We start from the raw sequence: 16,502 nt of genomic DNA, 5'->3' as shown, positions 1-16,502 counted from the left end.
CCATGGGCAAATCCGTATAGTTCACTCAACACTTCTTCTTGTTGTAGTACTTTACTAGGAGCTACGTTTAGCCGGGTCCAAGCGTCTCGTTCAATATAACTCTTCAACAAATGCACGCTGTTTCTGGAGAAACGTTTTGGTCCATCCTTCCTTGACGCATAAAGCTGTCCAATTAAATTTTTCATTTGATGGGACCAGTGGCGTACCTAGGGGGGGGGGGGCGGGAGGGGCAGTCCGCCCCGGGCGGCACTTTCTAGGGGCGGCATTTTTCACTCAAGACAAAAATTCGTATTTTTAGTAATGGTTAACGTTTAGTCTTTTCTCGTAGTGAGCAGGCCCGGATTTAAGGGTAGGCATCCTAGGCACGTGCCTAGGGGCCCCCACAAAAATTAAAAAAACAATTCCAAAGGATTGAAAAAATCAAAAAATTTGTTGAGACTTAGCTACGGCCCTGGGGAGTTCCAAAGGGCCCCTTTTTATTTCATTTTATGACCTTGATTTTATTTTATTCTATCACGGCACAAGGTTTTCAGACTTTAGGAAAAGATTTTTTGATAAATCGGGGATAATTATAAATGAAGAAAGTATTAGAATTTTCAAGTTTTTAAATACGAATTTTACTTTCCTGGGTCCGTCGGCTACTAACGTAGTAATAACCGTAGATAAATGTCCGTCGAAGTTTTAGCCAATCGTTTTCAGTTTTTAGATTAACGGAAACGGATTATACGGATAGTTGAAATCTTAGAAATATAAATGAGACGATTAGATTGTGGTGCGATGTACGAATAAGAAGACTGCCATGAGAGTGGAATCGCCAGCATTCTTTGTGGAAGCACGCCATCTATTTTTAGAAATTTAAAGTTTAATTATTTTTAATAGATGGCGCCCTCCTGCGTGGATTAGTAGTGATTCCACTCTAATGGCAGCCTTCTAGCTTGCCCGTTTTCCTTGAGATTACCGGATAGCCCAGTGGTTCTAGTCTCATTTCTATTTCTATGGTTGAAATATATCTGTGCTGTGTAGTGTAGATTACTCTTTTGACATTGACACCGACTTTTAAGTTTGTAAGTTCTTTTTTTTCTGTATTTGATTTTACTTCATTAATTTTACATGACATTGATAATACATATAATAAATTCTTAACCAAGTTTATTTTTCTTGAATTAACCCTTGGTTTAAAATCGAAAATCTAACAATATTATCAAAAGTAATTATCAATATCAGAAATTCTATATATAATTTAAAGCAGTTTTGCCAATGTTTGAAAGTTGAAATTCCCATTGCTGAGTAGTAAATTTCCCACAAATTCCCACATCCATATTTAGCCCCGCCCCCAAGGAAAACATAACGGAAAACATGCCATAATTTTTAAAAAAATTTAAAATTAACTTTTTAAAATTAAATTTTATTGAAATTACAATGTTTAAACATTTTGGTTGTTAGGCTTGTACATTGATTGATTGCAGTATTAGGAGGCACCTCCTTTATATTATTTATAAAATCATAAGATTCACGAAAATACACTGCTCTAGATAATTTTAGGCTTTCTGTTGATAGTCAAATTAAAAAAAAAAACATAGGATAAATACCCGCGGACATGAAAATTCCCACAAAATCAACGATTTTGAAGAAAAAAAATCCCTTTTCCCACAGAGCCAAAATTAACCCAAAAAATTCCCACACTATGGGAAATTTCCCACCATCTGGCAACACTGATCTAAAGTGAAATAAAAACATTCAATATTGTTATGATGTAGTAGTGTACGTAGACATTTATAATACGTGTCTACGTACGCTATGATGGGGAAATATAATTTTAAAACCTTTATAACACGAAAATCGAAACGAGTGCAAACAATTTAACTTAGATTGTTAGACTGCCTTGAAATCAGCGTTGCCAGAGATACAATAATTCTTGTAAAAACAATAATCTTACGTTCAAATTTTGGTCGTACCACGGACGCTGTATCTTTAAAGATACAGTGTCCATGGTCGTACCATAATGTTAGGCTTGAACAATATTGAACGCTTATTTACAGTAATATAATATTTTATTATATACGTTACATTGCGTTTTGGCTCTTTTGGAAATTGGGAGGGGCGGCAAATTCGTGACTCGCCCCGTGCGTCAAAGGGTCTAGGTACGCCACTGGGTCTGTCATCGCGTGTAGGGTCCAAATTGGTGAGCAGTAGTCAAAATGGGAAGGATCAGAATTGTAAAGGGATTTGACCAACGAGAGGCTGTTGTACATGGCTGACATTTTTTTCGCCAACTAGCTTCAAATATAAGTTGACAATTCACAGATCTCAATACAAGACTATCTTCACAAAAATTCAAAGAACCTAACTTGACCAGTTTGAAAGATGGATCATCTTCTATCCCTACACAAAGTTTACTATTACCAATGTCAGAGAGAATTTCTAGTAAATCGAATAAGGTTGAGACTTTGTTATTATAACAAGCTTTTTCAGTTCTTTGTGATAAACTATAATATTCGTGTGTAAATTGGCCATAATCATTACAGAAACAAAAACTCCCGCTGAAAATTCCTTGGAAACCTTCAAATTAATATTTTCCATTTCTTCTATTTTCCACAGTGACTTCTCTGTGTTTTGCTGAATAGCGTTCATATTCCATCTTCACATCATTATTGTTAGTTAATAACTTATGCAAACGGGATTAGTTGTGATCAACGTTGGATAATGTCAGTGATGTTTCGTGAAATCCTTCAATTGATGATACAGCGGAGGTGGTTTGTGAAATGCTTCAGTTGGTGTTACAGGTTCTTCATTAACAATATTAAGAAATTCCTCAAAGCAATTACCTTCATTTAAAGTAGAAGTCTCACAATTTGAGAAGTCACCTGAACATAGTTCTACAGAATAAATACATTCATTTTCTGATCAACGATACATTTGCTTATATTCATTATCATAATCAATTTCCCCTTTTTCTGGGTCAGGGTGCTCTTTAATAGGCCCTTCTTGGTTTTTGAAATGTTTCCCACATACATAATGATACCAAGTAATGTTGTTTATGTTTAAGTTCTTCTGATTAACAATTAGAATCCATCGTAGACATTTTTCAAAATTTCGTGCAGGTTTTGGAAATGGTATGAAGTTTAATGATGGTTGGTTAATGGAATTACTATCACAGTGTTGGAAGACACAAGATTTCCTCATAATTCTAAGAATTTAAACTGAAAATTGTGACAAGATTAACAGTGAATAAATTTTGGGCTATTAACGCAAGTCACTCTGAATGTCGTATACCATACCTTTTAAAATAATATTTACCATTAAATCAGGTGACCTCCCTATTTTTGAGACTGTCTTCATCGAGCTTTGTAAAAGTTCCTTTTCCTTGTTTTTAATAAATTCAGCATTGTAGAAACCTTGAATATATGTTTAGAATAACTTACCCTGACGACTAGATCTTTTCATTGGGTTGTCGTAAGAATGGTCGTTGATAACTTCAATTATATCTGTAAAAAAGAAGACGTTGTACCGATAATGTATTTATTTATACCTAGGGAGAATGTCTATGTCGAGACGGTTTTTAGCCTTTCTCTCAATCCACCCGTTGGTCCCCCCAGTACGCTCCTCCACTTAAAATAAAACGAATAGTCCCTGTATTTCATTGGCTGCTTAAAATTTACGTCACCTAACGCAATGGAAATCAAACGCCGGTGACGTTTTGTCTTTCCCCCCGCGCGAGACGGCGGAAAGGCGTTCAACGTGCCCGGCGATTGTCATAGTCATTCTTCCTATATATAAATAAATACATTCTTGGTTGTACTAGCAAGTACAACTTCAATATTGAAAATGTATGCTTAAAGTTAGTTATAACAACTTACCCTTGTTTTGACGATTAAATGATTTAGATCTCCCCTTTTCTTTGAAAGAAGTATGATCCTCCATAATTCTTATTAAACCTCATTTTACGTTTAATAATTACTAAAAAATTTATAATTTGGATAATATAAACTATAACATTGCGCTATCAGGCTGAAGGTAACAGAAGGGCCTTGGCAGTTAAATGAAAAACAAAAAAAAACAATGAGATGGCGCTAAGCGATGTGTTTTAGAGACTTTGAAGTCCGCCATTTTTCCGTCAAAATCCCCCCATTCGGTTTTAGCGTTCCCTCTCCGAACGAGCGCGCGGTTGGCCGACACTTTTGTAATAACGTTTCGCATCCTTTCTTAATGATCCTTGCTCAACGGTCACGTGACATCGCAGCACGGAGTAAAGGCCCAAACACACATACGGTTCGCAACTTGCAAGCGATTTCGCCTGCGAATTTTCGCGCACGCGCCAATGCGCCATACTTCCATTCAATTAAATCACGCGATGCGACCAGAGGCGGATTAACCCTTTCGGCGCCTTTAGGCACATAATTTTTTTTCACCCCTGGGCATTGTATAACCATAGAAATCTCATAGGTAACTAGAATGCTGCCGCCTACGGCCGAGCTTGACGCCAGTTCGCCTTGAACCTTCAGCCAATGAGAGGCCGTAGAGTGGTTCCGCCAAGGAGGATAATAATCCTCCTTGGACCGGTACTATAGCGGGAGATAGGTGACGTCATTCTCTCTGATGATATTAAATTCTTGGCAGAACCACTCTTTGAGCTCTGATTGGCTGAGATCTGGCAATCGTCTGCCACGGCGTTTGGCCCATTTGCCAGTTACACGGCAGCATTCTAGTTACCTATGAGATTTCTATGTGTCAGCTAAGTAGGGGCAAGTCAAATACTTCAACCGTGGGGCTTTTAGTCTGGAAGCTTAATGTTATTTTCTATAATAATCGTGCATTTTGTGATAGAAGCATGAAACTTTAAATATAAGACAATAGAAGTATAATAAATCGATTAAAGATTGTAGGCAATCTTCATCAGCCGTGTGGCACATGTGAAAAGCGATTAAACGCATGTCAAAACGTAAATAAATTATATGAACGGCCCCTATGGAAAAGCGCGGTTTGCGCGGAAGGCTTACGCCGTTAATGTTAGGGAACATTCCTAAAGATTTTCTTCTCGAAAGCTCATCGGACGTGTTTAATATTTCATCATTTTAATTAACTTCATATAAATGTTTTGGTCTATTTTAGCAAATAAGTCATTAAACTACTCCATGAATATAATTTAATTAAAAAAAATTTAAAAAAATCCATAAATTGAAAAAAATACGTTGTATTTCTACATCAATTCAATTGAAAAATTTTGTACTTGATAACTAAATTAAAAATAATTTCATATGTACTGAATTACGTACATAAATAATTAAACTAATTTAATTCATTTAAAATTACGTTCACAACCTCCTCCACATTTACAGAGTGCCGTACATGGTAATTGCGCTTTTACACATCGACAATGTCCAGCGCAACCTTTAAGGCATCCGCATTTTAACATTTCCCGGCATGCTTGACCAGCGGGAGGCAACGTCATCCAAACAATTTTACACTCACTGTTCGTTTCATTAAATGTCCAACAAATTCCGTCGGTTTTGGTAAATTCGGAGTCTTCGTTAGAGATTGACCCCAAACATGACCGGCCTGGAATGCAACCCTAAGCAAATGCTGTTGTAATGCATCTTTGGTAGGTGGCAAGTTCTCAATCTCACGATTTTTTTGTGTAAAAAGGTTTTCCTTGCTTTGTCGATGTCTTCCTCTTGACTACATCTATCGTACATTAAAATTATGAATCTTTCGATTAACGGTAACACTTTTTGGACCTCCGAAACCGACAGCCCTTTACTTATTGCTTTGAAAGCTGTAGTCACTTCGTCAAATGTATTCCAAGTTGCCCAGGCTGTGCGTTTTCCCTTTCCGTTAAAACTGGATGTAGTATCACAGCCTGTCAGAGCATGAAACGACGTTAGAGCCTCACACTTTTCGAAAACTATCTTTTGCGCTATTTGCGAAGCGTCCACATATCGAACTGACTTTGAAGTGCCGAAAGCAACCACGAGACGAGTACAAGATAAACGAGGAATAAAACTAATCGCTAAGACCAAGACATCAGTATCCACAGTTCTAATTAACACTCTTTTATAACCGTTTTGGGCACCATGTGAAACATGGAGTAGTAGCCTCGTATCCGCTTCTTCGTGAGTGCAAGGTGCCAGGTGTTCGGTTGAGATATTTGAACTAGTAAACACGTTTTCGCCATTGGTTATAATTAAGATTCCCGGAAGTTCCTCCTTGTTCTCGTACATCCTAAGAAATTCCGTCCAATTTCGTGGAATGTCTTTGCGTCCCTCTACTCTAATTCTGATACCTTTCCCTCGTTTCTTTCTTGTATTTGCCTTAAGACTGTTTTTCGAAAACGATATCAACCCGCTGCACAAATCCTTTAAATTGACTTTTGACGTAGTTAATAAACAGGGTAGCATAATCGTTAAATGTTTTGGCGGTTCCAGGCTTAATCATGTTTACAACCACAGCACCATCAATAACCACCATATCGACATCGGGAGTCGAACTGATCTGTTCTTCTTTTGACAACAAGTCTTCCAAACAATGAGACAAATCAGCCTTTGTACCTATTCTCATAGCTCCGTTATCAGATAGGGAAGGAGGAAACGGTTGATTTTCAGGTTTAAAAAATTCATCTAGATTTCCCTCTCTAACCTGACACGATATGTACAAATTAGAAAATAAATTTCGATCCCTTTTCATTGATGTAATTTGTAACGGACGCTTCAAAAAAAGATACATACTAATGTTAATTTTCGATAATATACTTTAAGGTAAAATATATAATGTTACTAAAACTAAGTATAAGAAGATAATATAATTATTATTATCATTCTCTTATGGTATAAATAACTAAAATTATATGTAATATTTTTATAATACCGGGCAATTTTAAAGCTTCTCATGGAGGCAGAGTTAATTTATTTCTTTTGGAAAAAGATGAAAACTCATTCCTTTAGAACTAAACCTATTACTTTTACAGTACGGTATGCAACAAGTGTTTCCTTTTAACCCGGTAACTTTTTTGGCATGTTAAGGCTTAGCAAAAAACCGATGTTACGTTCGAAAAAGTTTCCAGCTTTCTAATATTTCAACAAGCACTATATAAATAATAACTTACGAGTCCTGGCGGTCGGAAATATTACTTCTTGGCAATTTCTGGGAAGATGTTTTATTTAAGCGCCTATTGACTTCGTGATTTCTCTTTCTCTGGTGGTCTGCTAAATAGAGGGAAGCGGTTGTTCTTAATAACTTTATTTAGTTTCACACTCCTTTCTATTATACGTTTTGAAAAGAACGCTTGGCTATTGTTTTGCCAACTATTTGACGACTGTCTAAAACAATCAGGTCCCCGCTGGAATCCGAGAAAGGGTTACCCATATCGGTGATAATATTCACGAGGGATTTCACGTTAGATTTGAATTTAGCTTGCGTACTCGGTGTAACTTCGTGATGGGAAGTTTTAAAGTCGGGACTTAATTTTCTCAATATACTTGTGAACTCGTTGACAATTCGGGCAATCTCTGGTCCAGACACCATCCATCTGAGTAAAGCTGTGGGTTTGTCCGTTAGGCCAATCGCTCCCCCATCTCCTTTGACGCAAGCGTTATTTTGTTCATGGGCTTCATCCAATGACATTCTGGAAAACGGTCTTTCAGTCTTATTAACTGTAAATTTTCCTTTACAAAACTGCTCGAAAACACTAGGATGATTATCTTTAAGAGATATCATATCTCGAAGATGAATCGCAACGACTCGAGCGTAATTTGGGTGGTGAAGCGCGTGAAATAACCACTGTATTTGTTTCAATGCTTGAACATAAAGTACAAAGTTTTCCTCGTGAACGGCTCTGTCCCATGTTAGAATACCAAGTTCGATTTTTAGTATTAGTTGCCAGAAATGAAATTGTGGGCTGACCAAAGCGCGATTTTTGCACCACTCGTCGAACTGTGCGGGATAATTGTTTTCTTCATCAAGGTATGCTATTTTTCTTAAATGAAAGAGGGCACACGCAATTTATTTATTTTTGGTATAACGGGTTTTATGTTGTGATTGAAAATGTAATTTATATTATAATATTTTTTATGAATAATTAATTTAGTAATCAGATAAACCAATTTTAATTCTGTACATATGAAATTATTTTTAATTTAGTTAATAAAAACAGGAAAGTTTCAGTGAAATGGCTGTAGGTATTCAACGTACTATTTTCAATTTATGGTTTTTTTTAATTAAATTTTATTCATGGAGTAGTTTAATGACTTATTTGCTAAAATAGACCAAAACATTTATATGTATTTAGTTAAAATGATGAAATATTAAAGCCATTCGATAAGTTTTCGAGAAGAATATCTTTAGGAATGTTCCCTATCAATAACGGCGTAAGCCTTCCGCGCAAACCGCGCTTTTCTATAGGGGCCGTTCATATAATTTATTTACGTTTTGACATGCGTTTAATAGCCACACGGCTGATGAAGATTGCCTACAATCTTTAATCGATTTATAATGCTTTTATTGTGTTATATTTAAAGTTTCATGCTTCTATCACGAAATGCACGATTTTTCTCTATGCCTCCTGACTATTTATCAGAGTTTTGGCCTAGAAAAATGGCGCCCTAGGCACGTGCCTACTATGCCTAATGGTTAATACACCCCTGGACGCGACGCGATTTGCTAGCGAAATTTCGCGCGCGAAGGCTATGTGTGCCGCAACAGATAATATTTTACAAAATTTACAATAATCGTAAATTGCGTCGAACCTAGGAATATAATACTGCGTACCTGAAACAGAAATTTGTATTCCCCCATAACGGACTCGCTGTTTTAGCTTCGGCAACATGAAATTTCGGAGATGTTAATTTAATTTGAAGACAAAATAAATAAATTTTTAACACGATTTTAAAACCGGCACGCATTTCTAACCAAGTCCCAACAAACACGCTGACGAAATTTTGAATACGGTGTCCACTAGGTGTCTAGTATCTTATGTCCGAATACCCCACATTGCCAGGCCTATGAATCCCTTATTTCCCCTCCAGTATTTCCATTCTCCTAGGTCCAACAAGTTTCTACGTGCCGGGAGTAATCCCAAACGTCTGGGAGGCAGAGTTTGTGGATGGCCGTGTGAGGGACATAGAAATCTCATAGGTAACTAGAATGCTGCCGCCTACGGTAGAGCTTGTCGCCAGTTCGTTTTAAACCTTCAGCCAATGAGAGGCCGTAGAGTGGTTCCGCCAAGGAGGATAATAATCCTCCTGGGTTCCGCTACTATCGCGGGAGCTAGGTGTCGTCAATCTCTCTGGTGACATTAAATTCTTGGCAGAACCACTCCTTGAGGTCTGATTGGATGAGATCTGGCTATCGTCTGCCACGGCGTTTGGTCTATTTGCCAGTTACACGGCAGGATTCTAGTTACCTATGAGATTTCTATGGTGAGGACGATCACCAATCCCCTAACGGGTGGTCGGAATACTTCCGCCATGGGTGTCCCCACCCTTGTTCCCACGTATCCCCCCGTTGGCGTGGCATTTACATATATCTCGCCCTGATTAATCAGGTGGACGAGCGGACTGAATTGTCCCACACATTACAATCCCGAATAAAAAAAAAGATTCTACGTCATGATAGCAACCGTTTACGGTCTCAACGAAAATCATTTGATCAGATTCAGATACTTGACAGTGCTTCCATTTTGAGGAATTTTATCCCTTTTTAGGGATTTTCCGATCTAAAAGGGATTTTATTTTGGAAGAGAGGGAAAAAGGGAAAATTAAGGATTTTACGAATCTTCCCAATTTTCCCTAGAAATATATTGGTCTAGTACTTCAAATACCGCGCCTCTACCTTTATTTTAATCCACGAATGAAATTAACTGGGATTTGGAAGTGTGTCATAATTTTAAAATATTTTTAAGAAAACATGTTTTCTTTATATCAGGCCTAAGTATTATAAATCTTATTGTTTTAGTTAAAAAAATTGTGAAAGGGATAAAAAGGGATTTATTAGAACCGACAGAGGGATAAATGAGATTGTCCAAGTGGAAGCACTGAAATAATTCGTTGAAGTTACTGAACGCAGCCAGTAAGATTATTGTCGCTGTCTAGGAGTCAGCTGCAGTCAGCACACCGACTAGTCACCAAAAATTTCAAAAATAAAGTTAATATTTTATTTTTAAACGTTTTTAATGAAAATTAAGAAATTTTAACTTTGGTAAACGTTTCTTTTTTTAATTTTTAAATGGTTTTTTTTTAGTCATAAGCAATTCTGTGTGATTGAGCTCAAGCCTAGATTTTTGGGAAATAAGAAGTGGATTAATTTAGTTTTAATGTAGCTGTTTCAGTAGAATGAAATGTTTTATATTATAGCACCCAAATACTGGGGAGCCCAATACTGCAAGATATGACTGATAAGTTCGAAATCTTACAAAGTTATTTCAGTCTTTGAGAAAAATCCGTTAGCTTGCCTTTGGGTTAAATACAAGGATTAATTAGGATTTAGTTGAATCTACAAAATTACTGAGCCGAGCTAGGAAGTTTCTATGGACCAAAAATACATTTAGTAATAAGATCCATCTTTGTAATGTAATGTTATGGTGAACATTAGAAAATTGCAATTATACAATTTTGGACCTTTCATTAGAATTGGTTTGGTTGCTATCTAGTACTGCAATTCTCCGAGGGTGCATGATTTTCATCCGTAAGTCGTTCTTATATTAAGAGCTACATTAAAAGAACGCAGTCATGTTATTTTCAGAAATTTGATTTTAGAGCTGTTCCAACTGTAAAAATGTCTGATAGACATTTTGTTTTAGATTATGGACAGATCTTTGAAAGATCTATCTAAAAACTATGGGGGTTCTTTAGGTGCAAAATAAAAATAATTCAGTGGTAAATTTTTTTTCAAAATTATCTTTATTAAATTAAATTTTTGCTTTTGACCAAACTCGATTTTTCATTGTGACATGACTGGTTGATTTGAAGAATAATTCATTTGAAGTGGTATTCATTTAATTTTATCAAGGGCTTTTCTCAAAATATTATAGAGTGCCAGCAGCTTGAAACCCTGCGACGTCACCAATGTTAAACGTCTATTGAGAAAAAACTGCGAGTTTTCATGACAACCATTACGGAAGCTACGGCTGTGACGTCACCAACTTTTAAAAACGCATCAACTGCTAGCACTCTATAGGTGGTAAAAGATATCCTAATCAATATTTGTGCTTTAGAACTTTATTTCAATTAGTAAGTAGACTGACTACCAGTGGTGTAACATTATTTTAATTTGCCATGTAAAACAACAAAAAATAGTCAAAATTAAAGGAGAAATGGGTATAAGTTGCGTCACTGTAGACTACTACGATAATTCTTTTAAAGAGTTAGTGCCTTCATAACAAGTGCTCTGATTAGAGGACCATTATGTAAACTAGCCTCTTGACTAATTGTTAATATCCTCAATAAATATGCTTATTAATAATAATAATTTAATTACATTGCATATTATTGCATGCGTATCTATTTAAAAAAATGCTTTTTATTTAAAATAATATATAAATGTTGTTGTTTAGTAATTAAAGGCAAATTTTTGTTCACATCTGAAGATAATGCAGGAATTTAAAACACTGAATGTGTGAACCTTGCTCCATTACGGATAAAGGCAAAAAACTAAAGATAGGAAATATCTCTTGTTTCTTTTTTAACATGAACCTTTTTCAAGAATTTGGTTAGATCAGGGTAAGGGGGATAATTTTTTTTATAAAAGGAAATTTTTCTCTGGGAGCAATAATCACGTAAGGAGAACGCAGCTAACCTTAACACGCCCTAGCCCGTCCTTGCGTACAATTTTCAATGGACGCGCCTTTTGGCAAAGCATTTAATAGGCGGGAGGGGGGAGGCTTTTTTCAGAAATTTTCCCTTCCGATGGTGGCAGGCGCTAATGCGTCTAGCCAATGAGAAATGTACATTAAAACGCTTGCATTCTTCTTGTGTGGGGTGTGTTTTTTTCTTCCAGCTTAAACTAAAGTTCTGCTCTGATTCAAACCCTCTCTTTTATTAGGCAAATGGTGAAACATTTTTATGATACATTTTACTTAATAAAAGGCCTTTTTAAATAGAGAATGCTTTTTACTTGTCATGATCAATTATTCTAATTTTGAGCATTATAAGTTCAATATGTTTGGAAAAATTTAATGAGTATTCTTTCTTTTACAGCTTCAGTAAAGTGGAAACATGTGGTCCTGTGGGTGGCCACAGTGGCCTATTCAACAAGCCATGTATCAGAATGTACCGCATGAGCAAGGTGAATAAAATTGATGCATTCTACCAAATGTGGATATGACTTCATACCAAAAGTCTTGCTCTGTCTTGATTTTGTAACTTTTTCTATTCTTGTCATGATATTTCTTAAGCATAAATAATAGCAGACAATGCATAAGTTTTATTATCCAAGGATCGAACCGAGCCTCGGCCTTGGCCATTTGGAAAACCCTCGGCCTCGGTCTGAGAGTCGTCTAAATATAGCCGAGGAACCGAGGATTTTTTCGCTCTTATGAAAAACATGAATAACTGAAATTTTGGCCCATTTTCTACCGTAAAATTTATATCTAAGGAGAATGAATATGTGGAGACTATCGTCCGGCTACCGGCACGTTGAACGCTTTTTCCCCTGTCTTGCGCGGAGGAGGAGTCAATACTCGAAAGTTTTAGTTTTAGTTTTGTAACTTTTGTTTTAGGTTCTTTTTGTGGGAACCGTCGAAAAGCGAAACGTGAGGAGGCGGGGCTGCTTGGAGGGACGAAACATCTACAATATTTGATATCCAAATTTTTATTTGGAAGCTTTATTTATCCATTTGACCATTTAACCGTTGCCTCGGCCTCGGCTTCGGTAGTTTTGAACCCTCGGCCCGAGGCAGTTTTTCGACCCTTGTTCGATCCTTGTTATTATCCAATAGGAATTCGAATCGCTAAACCATGTGATTTTTAAAGAAAAGTAGTACAGTCAGAAGGTCAACCCGGTCCCGGTGTTATTAATTTTTATAGGGTAAATTGGGAGGCTGTAACTGTTTGGCGTGAGTTTAATTAAGTTTTAGTTAATTTAGATACAAATTTGAAAATGTAAAATGCCGCGAAAGAAAACTGCAGCCCAGTTAGCAGTTGTATTAAAACCACACTCACCACAGTGTAAAAAGCACAACTGAAAAGTCAGTTCAGTCATTGCATTACGAGATGTTATTCTTAAATACAAACTGAACTAATAATAATTTACATAATAAATAAAACTGAGTTATTGAAATAACAATTCATTTTAGAAAGCAAATTTTACTACTGAAATTCATTGAACTCTTTTTAATCACGGCAGAACCCCTTTAAGGTCGTATGTACCTGCGATAGTTGGCTTCAACTCTGGCGGGAAAATAGTATTCATCCGCCTATGAGGGGGGAGCCATAGAATAACACGTTTCTTGTCCAACGGCGAGAGTGAAACTTTTTGTATGAAGTACTATCCACTTTTGATTCTACTCTATTGTCAGTCTCTTGATGACTTAGGTGGTGCCTTGGGTATTAGCCTAACTGATAATTATTATTACAGTTGACTGGGCAGCTCTTGCTAAGCAGTGGATTGATATGCAAAAAACTGGTGAAGCCCCCGTATTGAATGCTCCTACCATTTCGCCCAATGGACCTGTTACATCCATAGCAATAAACCCTTCCACTTTGGTTACGGGTACTACTTCTGTATCACTAAGCGAATCATTAAGAACACAGAGTGCAATTAATCCAGATAAAAGAAGTGATATTCTTTCTGTGCCAATGACAAGGCCATCTGCGCCTGGTGTTTTACCTTCAACTAAACATTCATCTGGTATGTATTAATTTCAACATTGCTAAGCTGGAAATATTTTGTATTTACTCTATACACTCTTTTACGAAGTCGACCATTTCATTACAGGCCCAATTTAAAATAGTGCAGGCAAGGGCGCCTGCACATGCTAATCAGCTCGAGACGTCGCATGCACTTGATCGCGTGAAGCGGCCTTGCATGCACTATTTGAAATCAGACCTGTAATGAAATGACAGCTCTCACAAATAAGGATATAAAAGAGTGTATAGTTAGTCAAATTGTAATAGAGATCTAAACCCAAAAATGAAATATCTCAATATTCATGAAAACTTATTTTAATTGAAATGCAATTGCATGTATTAAAAGTTGCGAGAGCCCCTTTCCTACAAAATAAGGTTAAGAAGTAACTTTTCATGGGGGATTGAAAGTAGTTCTAAATGATTCAAGAGGAATTTTGCTGTTGAGGGCCTCTGTCCACAGAGAAACTACAAAATGTATTTGGGAGGGTAAGGTGGGAAAATATTTGAAAAGTGTCGTCAAAATGTTACAAATGCCTAAATTTTAAGGCATCATAATCTGATTAAATTCCATTAATAAATGTTTAACTTTCGAATGGTTTGTACATTGTAATATGGGGATACTATATCACCTTGTTTGTTTTGGCAATCTGCTATCCAGTCCCTTTTCTCTGTGTTTCTAGTAATGATTTCCCTAAACAGCCATGTTTTGATGCAAGCCCAGGCTTATCTAAGCTCTAGGCATTGCAGCAAATGTATGGTTTTAGTAAGCAAAATTATTGTGTCCACATCTATCCTTTTTCATGTACTAACTTAAGGCTGCCTTCAGAAAATATTTTCATTAAGACCATTGCTCAACGTAATGTATAATCTTGCTGAACATTTCTTTAAACATTGACAGTTGTGGTGCAATTTCCACGTACAAATATATTTTCTTTGACTATGTTTAGGTTTGTGATTGGGTATGCAATTTATGTTAGAACTATATAAATGGGCGCTACTCTAAATCGAATTGTGACTGTTTTGCACCTTTTTAGACAATCCTCCTGTGAATACTGAAGGTGTACTAGCAAGCTCATTTTGGGATAGCTCGTGGGATACAAGTAGCTCTGCTTCTTCTGTTGGTGGTACTTGGACTCCAGCTTCATCATCTGTGCCAGTTCCTCCTGTAGTTTTGGATAAACCACCATTCAACTTTGGAGACAGCATTCATGGTAATCTGCCCTTGCAAGCCCAAAGCTATGATTATAATCACGGGTCAGACCCTTATATTAATCAGCAGGTGTGTATTTAAATTTTATTCTTAGTTATTTTAAGGTAAATTCAGGTGTATTAATTCTAGGTTCGATTCCTTCAACTATGAAACATTAAACCAAATTTTAATTTTCAGAATTTTAGTGCAAATGACTGTCCCTATCCTCAATATTGGACATCATCAGGTGCTGAAGCTTTGCCTCCATTCCTTAGGAAAGATAGTAGGATTCGGGGTGATGAAAACCTTTCAATGAATAGTGATGATATGAATCAAATGTGTAAGCTCTCTATTCATGTTTCTTCACTTGCATTAAGGCAAACTGTGTAGTCCTTAAAATTTTAAAGGACCCAATTTGGGATGCTGCTATTGATTGCTTTTGGATGAGTAGGATTAAAGTGCAGTGATTGCACAGTGATGGCCACTCATGTAATGTGACCTTGTTCAGATTTTCTGCTCAGATTTCGGTTTCACATGGTTTAATAGCTTAGCAGTGACATAGACAAGGGATGGTTTTCTGTTGGTGTAGCTTTGACTTTACTAGATTTTCACTTACTCCTTGATTCTCACTCTGAACTCAGTAAAAATTTAGTAGTGAAAGATAGTAAAACTGAAAGTTATGCGAATCATGCTTTTAAAAACTTATAACTTAAAAAACTTGTTGAGGTTAACGGTAATAGTTAGTGTAGGGAGCTGTTGGCTTGCGTGGCATGAAGGGCTTGCCACCACCCTCCTACGCATTGTAACCCGGCCACCTGAATCAAGGTGTTGCCTTGGGTATTAGCCTAGCTGATTATTATTATCATTATTATTATTGAAAAACTTATGGTAATACTATAGCGAATTGCCTTCACTGTAGAAAGCTCTATGGGAAGGTAGCATGAGGAGGTATTTCTCTGTAAACCATGTAGTAAATAAACGGTTTAATTATGATGAAGGTTTGATTTTTTGTAGGCAATCTGGATGCAGCAAAACGTAAGCAGTTGCCGATATGGATTCGTGAGGGACTTGAGAAAATGGAGAGAGATCGTCAAAGACAAGAAGAGAAAGAGAGGTTGAAGCAAGAATATGAAGAAAAAAGAGCAAATCAGACTTTAATTTCTGAAGATTTGACAGAAGAATCAAAAAATGAGATAAAGAAAAGTAGATTTGTAAGTGGGCAAACACTTTTTGTTTATTTTACTTAATTTTCAGTTATATTAAAATTAAGTTTCATAATAATTATAAATTTCCATTTAAATTATTTGAAGGTAGGGATAAAATGAATTAACATTAGCATGCCCATAAAGCATCAATTTGGGAGTGAACAAATATCAGCATTATTTTATTTTTATTTACACTGTGAACACTCAACAGGCTTTTCCTAGGTCACCCATCAATCAGTGATAGGGGAACATATTAAATCTCTACCATTTTAT

At 36.4% G+C, this 16,502-nt stretch overlaps 2 protein-coding genes and 1 long non-coding RNA gene across 8 annotated transcripts in view; 1 reads left to right on the top strand and 2 right to left on the bottom strand.

Moving 5' to 3' along the window:
• Positions 1 to 1,527: 1,527 nt before the first annotated feature.
• Positions 1,528 to 4,247, bottom strand: LOC149933323 (uncharacterized). Of its 3 annotated transcripts, XR_016472903.1 has the most exons (5): positions 3,858 to 4,247; positions 3,665 to 3,767; positions 3,423 to 3,485; positions 3,298 to 3,363; positions 1,528 to 3,200 (listed from the first exon to the last, which is right to left on the bottom strand). It is a non-coding gene; the product is annotated as an uncharacterized LOC149933323 (long non-coding RNA). The 3 variants fall into 3 exon arrangements; XR_016472901.1 differs by lacking the exon at positions 3,665 to 3,767 and having other exon boundaries at positions 3,279 to 3,363; XR_016472900.1 differs by lacking the exon at positions 3,665 to 3,767.
• A 986-nt stretch (positions 4,248 to 5,233) lies between these two features.
• On the bottom strand, positions 5,234 to 6,536 carry LOC149933322 (uncharacterized). The gene is made up of 2 exons (XM_090156724.1): positions 5,759 to 6,536; positions 5,234 to 5,682 (listed from the first exon to the last, which is right to left on the bottom strand). Exons 1-2 carry the CDS (start codon positions 6,393 to 6,395, stop codon positions 5,621 to 5,623), a joined length of 699 nt encoding a protein of 232 aa, XP_090012850.1. The 5' UTR covers positions 6,396 to 6,536; the 3' UTR covers positions 5,234 to 5,620.
• Positions 6,537 to 10,041: 3,505 nt separating this feature from the next.
• The window catches only part of LOC149933321 (uncharacterized), a 33,904-nt gene continuing 27,443 nt past the window's right edge, over positions 10,042 to 16,502 (top strand). For 3 of the 4 annotated variants that reach the window (XR_016473049.1, XR_016473046.1, XM_090156743.1), the window contains exons 1-6: positions 10,042 to 10,188; positions 12,186 to 12,273; positions 13,564 to 13,836; positions 14,870 to 15,114; positions 15,223 to 15,364; positions 16,039 to 16,235. Coding sequence is in view for 1 of the 4 variants with exons in the window: in XM_090156743.1 (XP_090012869.1) it covers positions 12,204 to 12,273; positions 13,564 to 13,836; positions 14,870 to 15,114; positions 15,223 to 15,364; positions 16,039 to 16,235 (927 nt within the window). In the remaining 3 variants the exon portion in view is untranslated. Of the gene's footprint in view, positions 10,189 to 11,020; positions 11,167 to 12,185; positions 12,274 to 13,563; positions 13,837 to 14,869; positions 15,115 to 15,222; positions 15,365 to 16,038; positions 16,236 to 16,502 lie in introns of all 4 variants that reach the window. The other variant, XR_016473048.1, reaches the window with a different exon arrangement.

Source organism: Leiobunum rupestre, chromosome 8 (genome assembly GCF_980474605.1).
Source record: "Leiobunum rupestre chromosome 8, qqLeiRupe1.1.hap1, whole genome shotgun sequence".
Taxonomy (NCBI): Eukaryota; Metazoa; Arthropoda; class Arachnida; order Opiliones; family Sclerosomatidae; genus Leiobunum; species Leiobunum rupestre.
The sequence above is the reverse complement of the archived record's forward strand: the minus strand, read 5'-3'. Positions and strand labels throughout refer to the sequence as shown.

What these genes read in the sequence shown, in the direction of transcription:
- LOC149933322 (XM_090156724.1), bottom strand. Translation starts at nt 6,395, where the DNA reads ATGCTACCCTGTTTATTAACTACGTCAAAAGTCAATTTAAAGGATTTG. An exon ending in TACAGCTTTCAAAGCAATAA is followed by an intron (nt 5,683 to 5,758) that starts GTAAAGGGCTGT and finishes AATGTACGATAG; the next exon opens with ATGTAGTCAAGAGGAAGACA.